Genomic DNA, 21,139 nt, shown 5'->3' with positions numbered 1-21,139 from the left:
AGGGTGGTTCGCAGGGCACATACATTCACTGCCATCCGCAGATAATGAACAGCTGGCGGGGAAATGACAACGCAGAAGTTCCTGTCAGAATGGAGAAAATGAGAATAGATGGTCTTTACTGTTTTGTAGCTGCAGATGCAAAGTTAAAGGGAGCTTGAATACCACTGTACTAGCTGAATGAGTCTTTAAAATCATACATACCTATAAGAATGCAGCTGATTGTCTAGTAGAATACACAACGAAACACAAAGACATATTGAAATTGCCCACATGTAGCAGAAAATGCATGTTGATTTCTCATATGATATAAGGTGGTCTGAAATTCCAAAATGGGCTGCTTTTCTGATTTCCACGTCATATTTCCAGAATATTTATAAGTACAAGGAAGTTTCACCACACAGCAAACCCAAGTATTAAACTGTACATGGAATTACGATATCATGTTCACATGCAGTTTAGAACGAATCGTATTTTTGAAGGTCTGTAGCAAATATGAATAACCATCATTCATTGACTGAAAACAGTTCTGCTGTTTTGTGAAAATGTTTCCATATTTTGGAAGGCAGAGTTATATGCAGATTCCTAAAAGGAGGAGGGAGAATAGTTGAAGAAAAACACCTAGTTGTACTTCCTTTTATATCCTGCTACAAAGCAAAAAGGACGTTCTGTTGCCCCTGTTATATCCATCTGTCTTTGGTTCAGGCAAAGTTGGTTATATTGCCACTTGTTTCTTGTGTTATTGATCTGATATTTTTCAGCACTGGTAACTGCACAATCTCTATAAATTACAATGAATAAATGTAATTCAGTGTCACCTGAAAGCCTTCCTTTGACTAGTGTAGTTATAGAGGATCACAGTTCGAAGCATATATTTCCTTTATAGTCTTATACATTCTAAATGGTGCTGATAAAAGCAGCTGTATAGTATGGCAGAGGAAAGCAATTCACCTCAGGTTTATGTAGCTTGGCTGTGGCTCTTGTAGGCTTAGATAACTTTCTGAAACTATAAATGGCTTGCTGAAACATTCTGCTTATAGGCTCTTAAGGGGTTTTATATCAGTGATGCATCTGTCTTTCGGGATTCAGTTGTACAACAAACAATGACTACCTGGGGCCTAGCATTAGTCTCTTCTTGCCTCTCTTGTGCGGATAAAACGGTCAAGGGAAAAGAAAAGATGTTATCCTAATTTGCAAAGCATATCTGGAAGGCATTGGTTTCCAAGCTTCTTGGTTAGGCACAGAAATTATCAAGGCACAGAAATGACCGAGAAAGTACAGTGGTACCTCAGGTTACAGACGCTTCAGGATATAGACTGCTAGCCCAGAAATAGTACCTCGGGTTAAGAACTTTGCTTCAGGATGAGAACAGAAATCACGCGGCAGCGGGAAGCCCCATTAGCTAAAGTGGTACCTCAGGTTAAGAACAGTTTCAGGTTAACAACGGACCTCCAGAACGAATTAAGTCCTTAACCCGAGGTACCACTGTACAGCAATGGCACATCCAGACATAGTGCTTTATGGATACAATTTACAGTCAAGTACAAATCACCCATTTCAGCCCATGCTTATTGCTAGCAAAATTCGCATGGCCATGTGGTTGATACAAAATAACAAAAGTAGCTCTAAATTCCCACAATGGGACTGCACATCCTGTTACTGTTTCAACTATGCTAATTCTGCCAGGAGTGGGATCTAGAAGCACTTTTGATGTGGTGTAATGGTTAGAGTATTGGACTAGGGCTGGGGAGACTCATGTTTATATCCCAGTTCAGCCATGAAGTTCTCTGGGTGGTCTTAGACCATCCTCTCAGTGTAGCTTAAGAGTGTATTCTTCCCAAGCTATCATTCACCATTCAGTGACAATACAATGAAAGTTATGGCTATAGAGGGTTAGACGTAGAGATTGGAAATTGCCCTACTCTGATTATGTTCATCTGAACTAATGATTTAAAAAACAGGAAATGTGTCCCATGTCTCTACATGCTTTAGGTTTTCTTTCAGTAAAATAAAAAAGCAAGTTAAGGCTCATTAAGGATCTAGTAGAATAAAACTGTTGTTAACAAAGTAGTTCCTGACAAATAGGAAGCAACCAGCAGCAAATATGATTAATCTGATATCCATTACAATTCTTGTCTAATATCCATGCCCTGGAGGGACGTGGGTGGCGCTGTGGGTTAAACCACAGAGCCTAGGACTTGCAGATCGGAAGGTCGGCGGTTCGAATCCCCATGATGGCGTGAGCTCCTGTTGTTCAGTCCCAGCTCCTGCCCACCTAGCAGTCCGAAAGCATGTCAAAGTGCAAGTAGATAAATAGGTACCACTCCGGCGGGAAGGTAAACGGTATTTCCGTGCGCTGCTCTGGTTCACCAGAAGCGGCTTAGTCATGTTGGCCACATGACCCGGAAGCTGTATGCCGGCTCCGTTGGCCAGTAAAGCGAGATGAGTGCCGCCACCCCAGAGTTGGTCACGACTGGACCTAATGGTCAGGGATCCCTTTAATTTTACCTTATATCCATGCCCTGAACTTGAAACAGTGACAGTCTAACTCCTGGGTGCCTACTTCTGAATCCAGCAAGGATGGCTGGATTTATTTACCAAAAACTCTTTCAACTTATCCAATTGATGCGAAGAATATTGACACTAGTATTCATCTTTCCTACTATATGTATTCCCCTCCCCCCTCAGCTTTCTATACAGAAAAGTTTACTCAGCTGCATACAGAAAATGCTCTGGGTTAAATTGCCCAGAATTGGCTTCATTCTGTTTCAGGCAAGTTAGTTTACCAACATATTTTAAAGGAGTACTTCCTGATTTATTTATTTTTTTAAAAAAGCATCCCTAAGGAACAGCTGGAAAACAAAACATGCCTTAAAGGCACATTGTCAATCAATTACTCTTTTGTTGTTGTAGTTGTTGTGGTTGTAGCTGCTGCTGCTGCTACTGGAAGTTTACCTGAGAAATCAATAAGACAAATGTGATTGAAATACACAATGAGGATGTTGTTTAGGTTCAGGCGGTGAGGCATAACACTGGGATGGAGGTTGTTAGGGAGAAAGAAGCCAATATTAGTATCTCTGGATTCTTTTAAGCTGGTACCCTTAGAAGTAAAGAACATGACAGCTTCGGTATTATGCAGTATGCCTTCTGCACATTTTGAAAGGAAATGATGTTCTGTGCATGCAAGCCTCCTCATTATGAGAGAAAATCGGTGATATGTTTCAAAAAGGGATAAAAGGCCTAAGAGTCCAATTTTTTTAATGATCATTTTTCCCCCCCTCTGCCTTTTTGAGAGATGAGCTCCAAGACCACAGTATTCCAAAGAGAGTCATTATGATAAAAAAAGAACTAGTCAGGCATTGCCATTTGGGTTTACCTTATTTTAGCATGCATTCCCCACTACCCGAAAGTAATGTACTAATATATTCTTTACAGCTGGAAGAAGGATGGCTGGATGATGAAAGGAACGAATTCATAGAGGAGTTAAACTTGGAAATGTTGGAAGAACCGCATAATGAAGCAGTGCAATACGCAGGCAATGAAGTGGAGCAGGTAGGCTTGACACAGAACGTAGAGTCTGAAATGTTACTAGGTTCACGTTTTTAATAAACAAGGAATCAAATGAGAAATTTAGAAATTTTGTTCCTAGGCTTCGGTAGAGCATTGCCATTAACATGCCACAAATAGTGACAAATGAGGGGGGGTCTATCTGCAGTAAAAGACGAATGTGAGGAGGAAGGTCAGGATTTTAATACATTTTTGCATTCCTATTATTTTACTTTCCCACCAGATTAATTTGGTTTGCCCACTCCCCTCCTTCCTAAGCAATGCCCTGCCAATTCACAAACATTTTTCTTCTCTTTGTTTTACTCAGCATTTGTTTACACCATCTCTCCAGCCATTAAGCACACATCTCCCCTGATATATTCCACCACCTCACCAAAAAAAAAACCTCCCCGCTCAGAACCAACACTGATTTCCATACACACAGGCCTGGATATCATGGGGGGTGAGCAAGTTTCAGTTGTTTGGTCCCATTCCTTTGCCTAAGAAGTCTTCAGTGAGAGCTGGCGCCAACATGAGAAGACTTACCGAGTGAGGGACTTCCGGGTTGGCGCCATCGCCGAATGGCGGACTCCCTCCAAGCTCCGGAGGGAGCCTGCTCGGCAGGGGTTGGGTCCCGCCGCGCCGGCGACGCGGGGACCCTCAAAAAGCATGGGCGCAGATGCCCATGGACTTGGTGACTCGGCGGGCACCGTTTGCGCCCCCGACCCGCGAAGGAGCCTTTTTAAAGGCTACGGAGCGGGGGATGGGGGTGGTGTGGTGCTATGAGTCCTCCGCTTCCCCTGCCGAGCGAAGCCGCATGCCATTTGACGGAGAGCGCTGACTTCTTCTATTGAAAATTTGGACTGAAAATAACAACCCGTGAGTAATTGGGAAATCAGATCTAAAAGGATTAATTTTTTTTAAAAAATTCGGAACGAGCGGGGGAGGTGCAAAAAGGAAGTCCGTCTCCCCCCTGTTGTAGAGGATTTAAAGCAAGGATCTGACAACTAAGATCGAGAGAAGAGTCGGTTTTTTATTGATAAAAGTTACTAATTTCACGATGGGAAATTACAAGATTGTGCTGGAGGAGAAAAGTGGACTGTGTGGGCTAAAGTGCAACCCCCCCGGAAGCCAGGAGCGATCCGTGAGAGTGCCTGGTGAGGAGATATAGAGATTTTGACAGCTGTGAAAGTAGCTGTCAAAGCTGGAGAATAAAAAGAGAACTTTGTTACGATGACTTTGCCAGTTAGATTCGTTACAATTTGGATATAAATTGTTGAAAATAAGGGATAACAAGTTAATTTGACTTTTGGGCGTGATCTGGAAGGAAACTGAGTTACCATAATCCCTCTAGAGGGGGCTCTGGGACACCACAAGAATCGATGCAAGTGGAAAAATACTCATGGAATTGAATAGGACTTTTTATCTCCTGGGAAAGCTGCAAAAATGAAACATTATTTTGTCTACAGAGGTCTCTACACTAAAGGAGACAATAGAGATATCTATTGAAGAATGGAAGGGACTTGACGCAAGTTTTTGTTCCTGAATAAATAAAGCCTCTGTAGAGGAACTAGAAGCTTTTGGAATTAGAACGTTTTTGCAGCGGAACAGGAAAAGAAACCAGAGGAAAGTGAGGAAGAGAACAACAAGAATTGGACAAAGCTGGAAGTGGGAACATTTGGGACATTCAGATTCAAAAGGACTAAGAAACAAAATTTGAGTTTTACTCCTGAACATAGAGATCTGGATGGAAAAAATGGACCTTCTTGAGATAGAGTTTTTACAAGATTGGGTGTGTGAAACCAAAGACTATCAAAAAGATGGCAAAGACTATTAAAAAGACGGCAAAGTGGAGCTGAGAGAGATTTGGACATGGATGTGGGGTCTCCAGGCTGAGAGCAGACTTGATGGACATTGGGGATCGAAACCGGGAAAGGGGGGAGGAAATTCGGAATCCAAAGGGTGTAAAATTATACTTTGTTCTTTATTTTTTTTTACTTTGTTCTGTTTTGCGTATCAGAGAGGGGAATTCGTGGAAGGGAACAGGGGTCGATCTTTGGGGGGAAAAAATATTTTTACGGTTTGATCATTGGGTCAAGGATAATAAGCTTAAAATTTGGGGTAAGAACTTGTTGAATTAAATTAATGGAAATGGAATACAAGAGGGGGTGGGGTGGGGAAGTCCTGGAAGGATGTTAATGAAAGTAAGGCCCAAATGCAAATGTTTCTTCTCTTTTCTTTTTCTTTCTTTCTTTTCTCTTTTATATTTTGGATGCTTTCGGAAACCTCAATAAATATTATTATTATTATTATTATTATTTAAAAAAGAGAAGACTTACCGAGTGAGGTTTGGTTTCTTGTCCCCATCCCTTTGCCTCTGGTGTCTTCAAAGAGAGCTCTTGCCTAGTAGAGAACAAGGAAAGACCAAGACCAAGGGTGAGGGCAGAAGAAGAAAAAGTAAACGTGGCTCCATATAAGCACAGGGTTGCTGTTGTTCCCGATACTGGACTTGAATTAGATTTTATTGTGAGAATATTTTGCAAGCCATTTTAGAGCTTATTAAGGCTATAGAACAGGGTAAAGGTAAAGGGACCCCTGACCATTAGGTCCAGTCATGACCGACTCTGGGGTTGCGGCGCTCGTCTCGCTTTATTGGCCGAGGGAGCCGGCATACAGCTTCCGCGTCATGTGGCCAGCATGACTAAGCCGCATCTGGCAAACCAGAGCAGTACACGGAAACGCCATTTACCTTCCCCTCCAGAGTGGTACCTATTTATCTACTTGCACTTTGACGTGCTTTCAAACTGCTAGGTTGGCAGGAGCTGGGACCAAACAACAGGAGCTCACCCCGTCGCGGGGATTCGAACTGCCAACCTTCTGATGAGCAAGCCCTAGGCTCTGTGGTTTAACCCACAGCGCCACCTGTATCCCATAGAACCGGGTAAATAAGCTAAATAAAACGATGCTGAAGATTGGCTAGTGACAATGTAGTGCTTTTAATCTTCTTGAAAGATCCTGCATAGAGATTAATAAATGCAGTGGTGGGACTAACTCATGTCTTCTCAGTGGTAATAAATACTGCTGAATTAGAGTCAGTTCACCCAAATCCTATTAGCTTAATCAAAGGCACTTTTTCTCTTTCAGTTCTGCATTCTCCCACAAACCTTCATAATGTGGGTTAATTAGTGACATGAAGCATTGAGATTTGCACCCATAAAGAACAATTAATACGACATGTTCTGTGCTGAAATTGTTCATTTTGAACAAAGAAAGGAATCAACCGGTTACGCTGTAAGACATAGCTCTTGTTATTCACTCTTACTGTGTCACATTCACACCAATGCTTGCCAGTTAAGAGGCAGACCTTAACTCTGGAATGCATATTTACTCTGTTGTTCTTTTTACACCCCTTGGCAACAGGGTGGTTGTTTTTTAAAATGTAGCTGAAGTTAACAATGCCTTTTTAAAAGGCAGCTCCCTCAACTGCTGGTCATAGCATGTTTGTGAGGAAATTCCGGGAAACTGTATCTTGCCCAGCACAAGAAACAGAATCAGGGCTGGGATAACCCCTTTTCCCCCCTCTGAGGACAGCATTCCCTCAGAGGTAATCTGTTGGGGACTCCATAGCAGTGAGGAAAGGGCAAAACTGTGCAGATCATGCCCAGCAGCCTGCCAGGGAAGGGAGAACCCACTCTTTTCAGAGGTCAAGGCTGGCCACTTGCATGGAGGAGCTACCCCCATGACACACACACCACCTTCCATTGACCCTTTTTTCTGTTTCCTCTCCTACCCTCCTGTGTTTCCAGGCTCCTCGTCCCCATTAAATTAGGACAAGGCCCACGTTTGGTCTTTGGGGCTACAGGTTACCAACCCCTGCTCTATATTGTGATAGATGCCAAGCATGAAATTAGCAGCACAGAGGAATCTTTTTTTCTGTGTATGTCGGTATGGCTGCCGATGTTTGTCTCTGCCAGGGAATGAGCAGTGTGGGTCAGTGCAATGTGGAACACACCTACTTTTAATCCCAAAGATTGACAGGTATTTAACAAGTTGCCTCTGATGTATCACGTTCAAGCTGAGCAATGGTTGTGGTTGGTCTAGGATCTATACAGCAGATTTCATCTGGATCTTCTCATTAATTGTTGTTGACTTCAAAATGTAGTCACGGTATAGAATCAACAACTATGAATTGAGACATCTGGAGGGAGAGAGTCTTATGTATAATAGACAACTGTGGGTCAGTGTGGGACAAGTCTCCAACAGGCTAATATCAAGGCTGAGCCCTAGAACTTACAGATATATATGAACCATTTATCATACGCATAGAGTATTCCTCATAGTGGAAAACAGGCCAAAGGTCATGTCTTAAGGCAAACTTTAGATTCTACCATTCTCATTTTAGAAACTTTAACACTCTTGCTTGCTGAAAATTGGACAACATAGGAGAAAACATTAGAATTATAGCTCAGCTATAATATCAGCAAACACATGGGTATCTGTCAAGCACTCATTGAGAATCCTAATGACAGACACACTAAGGCATCAACGCAGTGGCTCAGAACTGGCCAGGTAGACCCTTCCGTCAACTTTTTGATTTCATTTTTAGTTTAGTTTACACTCCAACACACTTTAATTGCTTTTATTCTAACTGTTGTGACCTATTGGCATCAATTTATTCTAACAACTGTGCATAAAAGACTAGCTGGTAGGCTTGTGCTCTTGAAGGTAATAATGAGGCTTTATGTGTATGTCACTAATTCCCCTGCCTTGTCCATCATTGTCTGCCTAGGTAGAGGGAAAATAGCAATTACTAACAGTGTAGCCTCATAGAGTTTTGTTTCCTGTTATGCGTACCCTATATTTTCCCACATCGTGTTTTATTATTACTAGCCATTATGCTTAATTGTGTAATTACACCTCTTAAAGGAGAAAGCACATTTGCCTGGTGCTGTGTGCACTTAGATTTATTGTAAATAGACTACGCGCCCTTTGGATGAAAATTGTGTAAGGGAAATGGGACAAAATGACTTCACTATTTAGTTGTGGGGGGCAGAGTGGGAGAAAACATGCCCCTCTTCAGTGCTCTGACACATAATGCTGTTAGCATTAGAGGTGAAATAAATAGGTGCAGTTAATGGAGGGTGAGTTAAAAGGGATCCACAAAAATGTTTGACATAATGGCCAAAGAAGGCAGACCATTTTGTTTTAACTATATGGGAGACTAGAGTTTAACTAGATGTTTTCCGAGGGAAAATACAGTGACACATATAATCCCCTTACTGGTATATTTGAAATGGAGAACCTCTATTAGCAATTTTCTACAAAATCATTAGGAGTGCAGCAGATGAGAGCAAGAGATACCTCCCGTTTGTTTGTTTGTTTGTTTGTTTGTGTGTGTGTGTGTGTGTGTGTGTGTGTGTGTGTGTAAAAAACACATTATCTGGACTAGCAACCACCAATGACAAATACATCCTCTACAAATTTGGCAGACAAACTACCTTATTGGGCCCTCAGCCTATGACACCCGAGTCAGCTATACAGAATTACTGCCAACTGCATGCCACAATTATAGCTAGCATTTGAAATAGACGTGCTTTTCAGCAGAGCACACCATGGTGCCAGTTTCTGCTGGTACAGAGCCAGTGTGAACACAAATATCTGTTATAATAGCACCCAAGGTACAAACAGTATTCCCATCACTGTGGATGGCATTCCTAGTATAATTTGAAATTCATCAATAGGGATAAGGCGGTGGTAATCCACCAGGGTCAGTTTCTGTTAAGGGTTGTTGTTGATGTTGTTTGGCTGGTACAGGTTATTGCAAACCTTTCTTGGCTTTTATTCTGCCAGTGCAATATAGACACACACATGTATGTATGTATGTATGTATGTATGTACGTATATGTAAATGTATATATATTTGGCAGCTGGATATGCAGTATTGCACAAGCTAAGTGGAGAGAGGAATATACAGAACATGAACATGCACTGAATGCACATCCAAGTTCAAATATCTGCTAGCACAGTTTTCTTCTCAGTGACAGTATGCCCTGTAGTTATTTATGTTCCCAGAGTGGTTGATAAAGTAGAAAAAATATGTTTATATATGTTATTATAATAAAACACAGCAACTAGTGCTATTTTTCTAGAAAAAGAGGTACCGGAACTCACCATGAACACCTTCCTCTTCTCTTAGAATGGCAATGGCACTCACCTGAGAGGTGCCGGAACTGAGTTCCAGCAAGTTCTGGTTGGAAAAAAAGCCCTGATAGTAACTAACACAGAAAATATAATCCACCTACAATATTCTATGATGGGGTGATTTCCCCCCATACCCCACTGGCCTTGTTAACTGTTGTATTACTGTACAGCAGGCTTCTGTTTGGAACTTGCAGAAGAAGCTCTTCTGCAGATTGCAGATACTGGGGTATATAAAGCAAAAGGTGGCCTGTTAAGTAACCTAATCCTGAGCTGTATAGGCCTTATTTGTTAGTACAAACACTTTGGACTAGGCCCTGTAGCAAGTTGGCAGCATTAAAGGAGGCCATGGAGCAGGGCTGGTGAGGGCTTTGGCCTGGGAAGAGGGAGTGTGGTTTTAGGAGTGGCTTGGAGAAGTGGTCTGAAGGGCTGCATTCAAGACATGTTGATGGAAATGTACATGTCAATCAGTTGGGGGGCTTTTTCGTCATCGTAGCAACTCTTTAACTTAGATTGCTATTATTGACATGCTATACAGAAAGAAGAACAAAGGCTAAGACAGTGTGATTTGTCTGAGGTCACATCAGTAAATCCATAACAGAGCCAGGGTTTGAATGCAGTTGTTCCTGTTCCAAATTCAAAACTCTCTCTCTCCCCCTTTTGCACAGGAGCATGTTCATTTCCACAAGTATGCAGGTGCTGCCAGCAGTGTTGTAATAATTATTATTATTATTATTATTATTATTATTATTATTATTATTATTTTATTCATTTGTACCCCACCCATCTGACTGGGTTACCCCGGGCACTAGCATTTATAAAAACACAATAAAACATTTTTTAAAAAAAATTCACTATACAGGGCTGCCTTCAGATGTCTTCAGAAAGTTTTGTAGTTGTTTATCTGTTTGACATCTGATGGGAGAACGTTTCACAGGGTGGGCATGACTACAGAGAAGAGAACTTGATTTAAGTTATTTAATTTAATACCTGTGATAAAGATTAATTGTGGGCTGTTTTTATTTTCTAGCCCAAAAAGCATGAAGAGGAAGACGGCACAACAGATACTGCTACCTCATCATCTAACAACAACGAGAAAGACAGTGGAGTGGGCCCCACCGACGAAAGCCAGCGCAATGACGAGAGCTCAGAGCAAGAAAACGCACCAGAAGAGCAGAACAAGCCAACCCCAGAGACCCAGCAGGAGCCGAGACAGAGCCCGGACACTCTGGGAAGCCTCGAGCTCCAGTGCAACAAGAGCGTAGTGTCTGGGGAATACATTGAGTCTGATTTTGTTGGTAACCAGGAGGAGGACTGTGAAAGGTTTCGCCAGCTGCTGGAACTCAAGTGTAAGATCCGAAAGCACGGCGAGTATGACTTGTATTACTCAAGCAGTACCATAGAGTGCAACCGAAGGAAAAAGGACGGGGTGGAGCATGAGCTGCAGCTGCTCAATGAGGAACTGAGGAACATTGAGCTTGAGTGTCAGAGCATCATGCAGGCACACCGGCTTCAAAAAGTGAAAGACCAGTACGGAGACATTTGGGCACTGCAGGGTGGTACGTTCAGGAATTATAACACCAGTATAGACCTTCCAGGGGGAAAACTGGACGACATCATCGAGCACCCAGAGAAATCAGACAAAGACAGTTCCAGTGCTTACAACACAGCAGAGAGCTGCAGAAGCACTCCACTGAACATGGAGCGATCCCCTGACAGTTCTCTCCAGCGGATGATTAGCATCACCAATAGGAAAAACCTCAGGAGTACCATTGTGGCTAACCAGTTGTCTTCGAGGCAGAGTGGCAGGGAGACAACGCCAAACAAAACCAAAGCTGCTGAACAAAACAGTTCTGTTGAGGAGAAGGAAACGGTTTCAGAAAGTAGCAAATCGACAGAGCAAGAAAGGCAGAGCCCTGAGCAGATTCCTTATTTGTCCCCATATCATGGCTCCTCATACAGGTATGGGAATATCCCTGCACACGCTAAGCATTATCAAAGCTATATGCAGCTGATACAGCAGAAATCTGCTGTGGAATATGCCCAGAGCCAGCTCAGCCTAGTGAACATGTGCAAAGATTCGCAGAAGTGTGCGGAGCCCAAGATGGAGTGGAAAGTGAAAATAAGGAGCGACGGGACGAGGTATATCACCAAAAGACCTGTAAGAGACAGAATCCTGAAGGAACGTGCCTTAAAGATTAAAGAGGAGCGCAGCGGGATGACGACGGATGATGATACAATGAGCGAAATGAAGATGGGTCGTTACTGGAGCAAAGAGGAACGGAAGCAGCACCTGGTGCGAGCCAAGGAGCAGAGGCGGCGGCGGGAATACATGATGCGTAGCAGACTAGAGTGTCTTAAAGAGAGCCCTCAAAGCAGCAGTGAGGGCAAAAAGGAAATTAACATCATTGAACTCAGTCACAAAAAGATGATGAAAAAGAGGAACAAGAAGATCTTGGACAACTGGATGACTATCCAGGAACTTATGACACATGGTGCTAAATCTCCGGACGACACAAAAGTACACAATGCTTTTTTATCAGTTACTACAGTATGAATATGTCTATTCTGGAAAAAAAAAGTCTACTACCAGTTTCGGTAGAGTACAATTGCCTCGTTCAAAGTGGCATTTTTTTATATATTTTGTGACTGTTTATAGTTTGATCTTTTTTGTAAGCAAATTACTTGGTAAATTTACATTTGGTTTTTCATACAATAGTTTTTCATACAATAGTATTTTCGTTAACTGGTAATTTTGCAGTCTTTCTTTACTCTGCAATATATTCATAATATTGATTTCTATTTTAAGGAAAAAGCAAAACTTAAAAAGGAGGAACTAATTACTTTCGTATCCAATTTTATGTACTGGAAGTTAAAAACCAGGTCTTTTCCTCTAGATTTCTTTTTTAATACTTTACTAAAACTACAATGCCAAAACAAAATCCTTTCTACCTTACTCTTGCTTTTTGGCAGTTTAAATTTTTTAACATTGTATGTTCTGTCTGTTTCTAAACCACATGCCACATCTCCTCATGAAGCTCAAGAACTGCATTTTATCCAACAGCACATTGTACAGTAATTTTTAAATTGCAATTGTCTTTGTCCAAGTAAAGTGTTGGTAAGAAACTCTTCAGTGATATGTTAATGGCATTGGTTGTGTAGCTAGGTGATATGTGGTATTTGTGAAGACTGAAGAGAAATAAATTATTTCTTATCTTTAAGAAAAATGATCAAGGGCTCCTTTGATTTTAATTTAAATTCCACTTGCATACGTGATATTTGAGAACTCTGCTTAAAATGTCAAATATGTGAACTAGTTTATGAGCATTCCTATGAATGCTTATTTACTCTCCCAGTTTTTCAGCAGATTTTCTATAATCTTGCTGGGTTGGGCAGATTATTTTAAGGCAGGAGCCCCAGTAGTTAGTTTTGCATCAGAAAAAGGGTCAGTTGTTGCTTCTGGTGATTGTGGACTCAGTACTCAATATGAAACAGTGCATATAGTTTTTCTAGGTCTTAAAACCCTTAATTTATTAATGAAAAAAATGAGAAGTGAGGTAGGAGTGCTAAAGCATAATAAAATAATGCAATTCTGCTATCATTATTGGCAGACTTAATATTCAGCCTGGAATGAGTAATGAGCCCAAAGCAATCAGAAAATGAAGGAAATAACTGTAGCAAACTTTTATCACACCAGGCAAAACTTCATTCAGCAATGTTGGTGGATAATAAATAGTCATAAATATGTAATTGAGATATGTTTGGGGAAATAATGTGATATGCTTTCCAGTTGAATAACATTTTTTTTTTTTTTGCCCCTTCTATCCCTTCCTGGAAGAAAATTGGTTTTCGGTTGCAAAAAAGCACTTTTATTTTTCCCTGTGAGATCAATGGAAACATGAAATGTGTCATGTCTTTTTCTCTTTTAACAGGTTTTCATACTAAAAATGCTGTGTTCAGCATTAAAAATTGACACCAGTTGCTTGGGAAAAGATTGCCTTGAAACAAACTGCACAAGACATGTCAGTTCTCTGGTCTACTGTTAAAGAATTACTAATGTCTTAAGATCAAAACAAAACAAAAGCAAAAAGAATATAAAATATTGAGGCAGCACTTCTTTTACTTCTAAGCCATCTTTCTGATTTCAAGAGTTTAACTCAAAGGCATCTAAGTCCATGCTTTTTTTTAAAAAAAGAAAATGAAAATGAAAAATGCACATTAAACGTGCAGCTTACCTGCTTAGCCACCTGCCGCCACGTTAAACCACCTGCTAGACTTAGGATGGAATCCTACTAAGAAAGTAAGCCAAGCCTGCTGAATCAGGCCAATGGCCCATCTAGTACAGTATTATGTTCTCACAGTGGCCAACCAGATGCAAGCACCTCGACCACACCTTGCCTACTTGCAACTCCCAACAACTGGCACTCAGAGGCTCTGTGAGTGGAAGTAGAACCTAGTCATTGTGCCTACTAGCCACTGATAGCCTTGTCCTCCATCAATTTGTCTAATCTTCTTTTAGAGCCATCCAAATTGATGGCCCTCACTGCCTCCTGTTGGAGCGAGTTCCATATTAAATATGTGTTGCGTGAATAAGTACTTTTTTATTTGTCCTGAATCTTCCAACATTCAGCTTCGTTGGATCCATTTTCTACATGCTGTGCATAATCTTATAAACTTCTATCCTGTCACCTCTTCCTTGCCTTTTCCCTAAACCTGGGTTTCCCAAACTTGGGTCTCCAGCTGTTGTTGGACTACAACTCCTAGCATCCTTAGCTAGCGGGGCCAGTGGTCCAAAAACAGCTGTAGACCCAAGTTTGGGAAACCCTGCTCTAAACTAAAAAGTCCCAAATGCTGTAAACTTTCCTCATTTACTCCATCCCCTTGATCATTTTGGTTGTGTTTTCAATATACTTTTTTAGGTGGTTCAATTAGAACTGCACATAGTCTTTCAAGTACAGTTGCACCATAGTTTTGTGTAATGGCAATATGATAGGAGCAGTTTATTTTCAATTCCTGTCCTAATGATCCCATGCAGGAAAGTTGCCTTTTCCCACAGCTGCTGCTCTCCTATGTACATGGGAGTAAGCCCATTCAGTGAGACTTAACGTATGCATAGACATGTATAGGATTGTACTGGAAAATTCACCAGAAACTTTTTTTCTACTAAGAACTAGCAATCTGAGATACTTTTACTGGTGTGTTTTTACTTGTCAACATTTATATGGGGAAAACAACTGCCTTGCACAGACAAAAGGCATTTTTCATGCAGGAATCTTCATGCCAATATTTTTCTTACACTTTGTATTTTTGTTGGGGTTTTACCTTCCAGCTGGCTTCTCTGCCATGCAGGTTTTATTGGTCTGCTTCTAATTTATTTAATGTTGATTGTTGTTGTATTTTATTTTTAAAAATGCAACATAAAATTTGGGCTATAGCAAAAGAAGGCAGTTGCTTTAAGCCCAGCATGTTGGGAAGGGGTCTCATTAATATCTCTTAGATGAAGACAATTGATTGCCAAGTTAAAAGCTCTTCATTTCGTGTAGTTAACAAAAAACAGATTTTTATTTCTCATTTGAGGAATATTATATTTTCAGCAATTAAGGGGGTTAGGTTTTTTTTTAGTAAAAAAATATATTAAAAATCCCTGTTCAGAGACCCCAAACTCTTGCCAAAGAGCAAAGAAACATGCAGACACAGCATGTTTCAGGCTCCATCTGGATGAAATGAAAGTACCTGATTAATAACTGTCTGAAGTTGCAGACTTAGGCCATGGAGGCCGCTTCTTGGTATTGCTCTCCGGTTTCTGTTTCTAAAGATGTAGGACTAGCTCTGTTGAGAGACCAGCTGCCTTTGGATCTCCCTCGACTGTCACCTAGCAGCAGCCATTCCATCAGGCTATACGAACAGCTCTGCCACCAGGCGAAATGAGACATGTGCTTCAGGCAGCAGATGATGGTGAGCAGCATATAAACACACAGCTGTTTGCCCTTGGAGCTATATGTAAGCCACTGGCCTGTTGTGCACCTCTCAAACTAGCCCTGCACTGGATAATTATACCTTGCTGCCAAGGTAGAAGTAAGATTCAACAGCCAACCCAGTGGGCTTCTGTACATGGAATTGGGGAGAGCAGGAAACTTGTTCTTTGCTTCACACCACAAAATGTCTTGGACCAGCTTAGAGAGGCTATGCAAACTGTTCCTGTTCCATTATTATAAGAACAGCTGGTGCCTGAGTGCATTTTTATCCCTGCTTGCATTTTCCCTTCCCATGCCTGGCTGCATACATACCATATATTGAAAGCACAAGAATCCTGGGAACTGTAGTTTATCCCCCATATCGCTACAATTCCCTCAAGAAACTAATTCCCAGGATTCTTTGAAGGGATTCATGTGCATTAAATGTATGGTGTGTAAAGGTAAAGGGACCCCTGACCATTAGGTCCAGTCGTGGCCGACTCTGGGGTTGCGGCGCTCATCTCGCTTTATTGGCCGAGGGAGCCGGCGTACAGCTTCCGGGTCATGTGGCCAGCATAACTAAGCTGCTACCAGAGCAGCGCCGGAAACGCTGTTTACTTTCCTGCTGGAGTGGTACCTATTTATCTACTTGCACTTTGACGTGCTTTCAAACTGGCAGGAGCAGGGACCGAGGAATGGGGGCTCACCCCATTGCAGGGATTCAAACCACCGACCTTCCTATCGGCAAGTCCTAGGTTCTGTGGTTTAACCCACAGCGCCACCCACACCCCAGTTTCCTACACAGCCCTTTTTCCTACTTTGTTTGCTTTTCGTCATGTCTTTTAGATTGTAAACCTGACTTTTTTTAATTGATCTTAAAGCTGTTCTGGGAGCTTTTGGGACTGCAGAGCATGGTAAAGAAGTGTATCTACTTACTAGTCTTATTATCAATAGCACGTTTAATAACCTTTGCTAACAGTAAAGCTAAAATAATTGGACCCAGAATTTTAAAATTTGCCATACTTCAGACTGAAGCCTTAAATTTATGCTGAAGAGAAAAAAATATTATGAGGATTAGATCTCCATATTTTAAAGCTAAACTACATGTTTTAAAGCCGTTTATGCATCCCATGGATATGACTAGGGTGGCTGGAGCAGCGCAAATTGCCATCTGCATGTTCAGACCTTGCCCATCATATCTAACAACTTATAGTCAAAGAAGACTAGTAGAATAGGCCCATGAGATTGCAAATGGCTTCCTATAAGCATCACTTAGCATGTATGTGATAAATTATCTGGATGCAGTCTAGCTTGGCTTTCAGAAACTGCATTGCTTTTATGGTGGACGACCTGCCATGGAAGACAGACAAGGGAGAGCACATCTCTTACGGATCTTCTGGTGCTCTCATCAGCGATATTCAATGCCAGTCTCACTTGGGCAACAGCGGAGAATAGGAGGCACTAACTCCATTAATACCTGCAAAGCCACATTTTGCTGCCTAAGGCATGTTAACACAGGGTGCTATAGACACTTATATTTGGGGATTCTGTGTGAAACCACCAACCACCAACATACATAAAAACATAAAAAAAATTAAACATTTTTTTAAAAAAACTTCCCTATACAGGGCTGGCTTCATATGTCTTCTAAAGGTTGTATGGTTACTTATCTCCTTGGCTCAGGGGTCGCCTAACTCCATACCCTCCAACATTTTTCCAGTGAAAATAGAGAGCCTAGGACTTGCTGATCAGAAGGTTGACGGTTCAAATCCCCGCGACGGGGTGAGCTCCCGTTACTCTGTCCCAGCTCCTGCCAACCTAGCAGTTCGAAAGCACGTCAAAGTGCAAGTAGATAAATAGGTACCGCTCCGGTGGGAAGGTAAATGGCGTTTCTGTGAGCTGCTCTGGTTCGCCAGAAGCGGCTTAGTCATGCTGGACACATGCTGTACACCGGCTTCCTCTGCCAATAAAGCGAGATGAGCACCGCAATCCCAGAGTCGGCCACGACTGGACCTAATGGTCAGGGGTCCCTTTACCTTTACGGAAAAGTCAGACGTTGTGGGATCAAATCAAGAAACCAGGACAGCTTCTGTACATCCAGGACTGTCCCCGAAAATAGGAGCACTTGGAGGGTCTGTGATAGGTGGCCACACCAACTGCAACCTGATGACAGAACACCAGGCAGGCAGGCGGACGAGCGAGCAAGTGGCACAGGTGGTCGGACCAGACATGCAGCAGAGGAATAGCCAGGGCAGGCCACAACAGCCCCCCAGAAACCATACTGCTCAGTTGCTGCTGTGTTATCAAGGCTGCCATTTTCATCTCAGCAGCATTGCAGGCTGCTGAGTAAGAAAGTGCAAAGCAGGATGGGGTTGGTGAGCAACATGAGCAGAGGCAGCAGCGCCTAGTAGTTAAATAAAGCTGTTGCTTGTTTAAAACCCCCCCAACATGTTTCTTGTGGCTTTATTCCAGGGGCAAACTCTACTCATCCCTATGAATCTTTATCGGCCCTAGGCAGAGCCAACACTTAAGAACCTGCAAGTATTATTTAACCATGCAGACTTTGCAGTCCTTTCATTTTGCTGCCTCCGCTTGTCAGCAACTGGATCTTTTGTCTTAATTCAGGCAGAGATAACAAACCAGCAGTGAAGGCTCAGACCTGCTTTGCAAATACTTTTCAAAAGACACGTTCAGTGCTAGCTGCAAGGTTGGCTGTGCTGACAACTTTAAAAGGTGGGGAGAACTTTAAGCAGTAGGGTGATTTTTAAGAAATGCCCATCCCTACAGTAGATTCAAAAGAAAATATAATTTAAACAAAATGGGATAATTAAAATTGTATAATAGAAATGGAAAAGGAGCCATGGATTTAACTGCTGGACTTCCTTGATGTATGTGGAAAGACCAAAATAAACTTAGGCAGTGGGAATATCATAGAATTCAAAATCTCCTGCTTCTTTTTTCCTTTTTTTGCACTTCAAAGAAATCCATATTTTTTTAGCTTATTTAACCCCTCTGGCAAGATCTGCAATGCATAAATATTTTGACAGCATGCAAAGTATCTTCTTAATGTCATATAGATGCTATGGCAGTGAGCAGTTTGGGCTAAATAAATATTCATGTTGGCAAAAATTCCCTCAGCCTCCCGAACAAGACCCTGGTATCAAAAATTCAAAAAAGAGAGTTGGCTTTAGTTCCCTTATGTTCTTTTCAAGTTTACTACTTGGCTGCCTAGGCAGAGTCAAGAAATGCCCCCTTAGAAGATTTGGTTGAGGTTCAGGTATAGGAAATTAAAATGAGAGCTCCTCCAACTCGACAGTTTAATTTACTTCTCTTAAGCTCTTTAATACCAAACTTATCAGTTCTCTCTGTTAGGCATTAACTTGTTAAATGAGTCTTAATTATACATAAGCAGATGGAGGTTTGAATTAAAATTACCTTACACTCGAGTGGCTTTAGTTCATTATAACATATCTCCCTTTTAATCATTTAGGCAGTCTCATCATCTTTCATATAGAAAGTTATTAAACTATTCCAATTTCCATATTTCTTCAGATATATCCACTATTAAATGGCAGGCAACGCACATTAGTTAGCGACTTATACCATGCAATAGTTAGTGAATTATTCATCCTGCGAACTATTTTTTATATACTTCTATGTCATCTGTATCATTTTATTATAAAGGTTTCATATTTACATGTTGCACCATTTAATTTCAAGTGTGGTTTCTAAAGCAACACCATTTCCTCACTGATAAGACAAAGGGTCTTCTTTTACACTGTTGCACCTTGATAATAGACAAGCATATGTTGATTGGAGATAGTCCTAAAATGATCACAGTGAATGGTGAAAAGCAAGTTGCTATTTAATGACCTATCCTGTTGAGCTTTCAAAAGCTGGAACTAACCTTTTTCTGGAGGGTGGGATCATATATATTTTTAAAAATACAAAACATGTTGCTTAAAATAGCTCTCCAAAAATTAAAAACCAGCATATTTCACAGGGTAGTACTAGAGAATGTGGAAGATGTTCAGCTTTGGCTTACTTTTATATGTTCAACAAGAATGAATGCCCATCTCACCAAAGTTTCACAATTCCTTCTTCTCAGTAGCTATTGAATGTTGAAGTGGAGCTGTGTAGGGGCATTTGCTTAAAGTCAGAAAGCTACAACAAGCAATTTAGTCAACCTCAGCTATTCAGCCCCAGGCTAGGGTATTCCACCCAGGCTAGGGCTGGGTGGAATTGTGAATGGCAATCTTGTTCCAGTATGTAATTTACAACTACTCAGATAGGAAACAGAAATGAGGCCCTTTTTTTGGAGGGGGGAAAGAGGGCAAGGAAACTTTTCCAAGCAACGTTTGGAAAATGTCACGGCAATCTTACGGCATAGTCTTACAGTGCACTTTCCTAACAAAAATATTTAGCCCGGAAAGGTATCATTCTTATTACCTTTGATTTATTGAAAACAACAGCTACATTGAAAGCAAAACTAAAGCCCTGACAAGTGGACACTCATGCTAAAGTCCCATTTATCCAATTGGGAAACCCTGTGTGAGACAGGGGAGTATTTATATCTCTTGGAATTCATTCCAGCCTGTGGACAGAGCTGATTGTTGCCCATTACAAAATCAACAAATCCCTCTATATTCTTTTTATTATTATTAATGGAGTGTTGCAGAACCAGCCCTAAAGGTAAAGGTAGAGGGACCCCTGACCATTAGGTCCAGTCGTGGCCGACTCTGGGGTTGCGGCACTCATCTCGCTTTATTGGCCGAGGAAGCCGGCGTACAGCTTCCGGGTCATGTGGCCAGCGTGACTAAGCCGCTTCTGGCGAACCAGAGCACCGAACAGAAACGCCGTTTACCTTCCCGCCGGAGCGGTACCTATTTATCTACTTGCACTTAGGGGTGCTTCCGAACTGCTAGGTTGGCAGGAGCAGGGACCGAGGAACGGGAGCTCACCCCGTCACGGGGATTCAAACCGTCAACCTTCTGATCGGCAAGTCCTAGGCTCCATGGGTTAACCCACAGCGCCACCCGCGTCCCAGAGCCAGCCCTACCAGCTAACAAAATGAGGTGGCTGCCTTAAGCACGAGATAGAGAGGGCTGTGCCTGAATCTTTTCCTCCTGGTCTACCTCCAAAGGCTGTCTCTGTCTTCCTGAGACAGTGACAATAACACCCACAACATAACTGGCTATGTTTAACTATATGAATTCTTTATACATCATATAAACATACCTCATTTCACATTATCAAATTAAGTAGAAGCAATTAAAGACCAACATTTTGAGCAGGAAATACAAATAGATCAGTTCTTATGTACGTAATGTCCAAATAGAAGCTTTTTTGTGCTCCACGTATGTCTTTACGAATACAAGTGTCAGACGCGGCAACTTTAAGAAGCTGTACTTGCAGAAAATGATCTTTTTCTTTGTAATGTTCCA

General features: G+C 41.7%; 1 protein-coding gene and 1 long non-coding RNA gene across 5 annotated transcripts in view; one reads left to right on the top strand and one right to left on the bottom strand.

Annotated features, from left to right (window-relative positions):
• The window catches only part of PDZRN4 (PDZ domain containing ring finger 4), a gene marked incomplete at its 5' end in the record, with an annotated part of 232,774 nt that extends 219,803 nt beyond the window's left edge, over positions 1-12,971 (top strand). For all 4 annotated transcript variants that reach the window (XM_081877866.1, XM_081877867.1, XM_081877869.1 and 1 more), the window contains 2 exons: positions 3,433-3,549; positions 10,772-12,971. In XM_081877866.1, coding sequence (XP_081733992.1) covers positions 3,433-3,549; positions 10,772-12,298 — 1,644 coding nt within the window. In that variant the 3' untranslated portion in view covers positions 12,299-12,971. The remainder of the gene's footprint in view (positions 1-3,432; positions 3,550-10,771) is intronic.
• LOC309350886 overlaps positions 5,872-21,139 on the bottom strand; it is a 111,498-nt gene continuing 96,230 nt past the window's right edge. The window contains exon 5 of the long non-coding RNA XR_014160560.1: positions 5,872-5,946. This is a non-coding gene — a long non-coding RNA (uncharacterized lncRNA). The remainder of the gene's footprint in view (positions 5,947-21,139) is intronic.

This window comes from Podarcis erhardii, assembly GCF_964252035.2.
Source record: "Podarcis erhardii genome assembly, chromosome: 10".
Classification (NCBI taxonomy): Eukaryota; Metazoa; Chordata; class Lepidosauria; order Squamata; family Lacertidae; genus Podarcis; species Podarcis erhardii.
The sequence above is the reverse complement of the archived record's forward strand: the minus strand, read 5'-3'. Positions and strand labels throughout refer to the sequence as shown.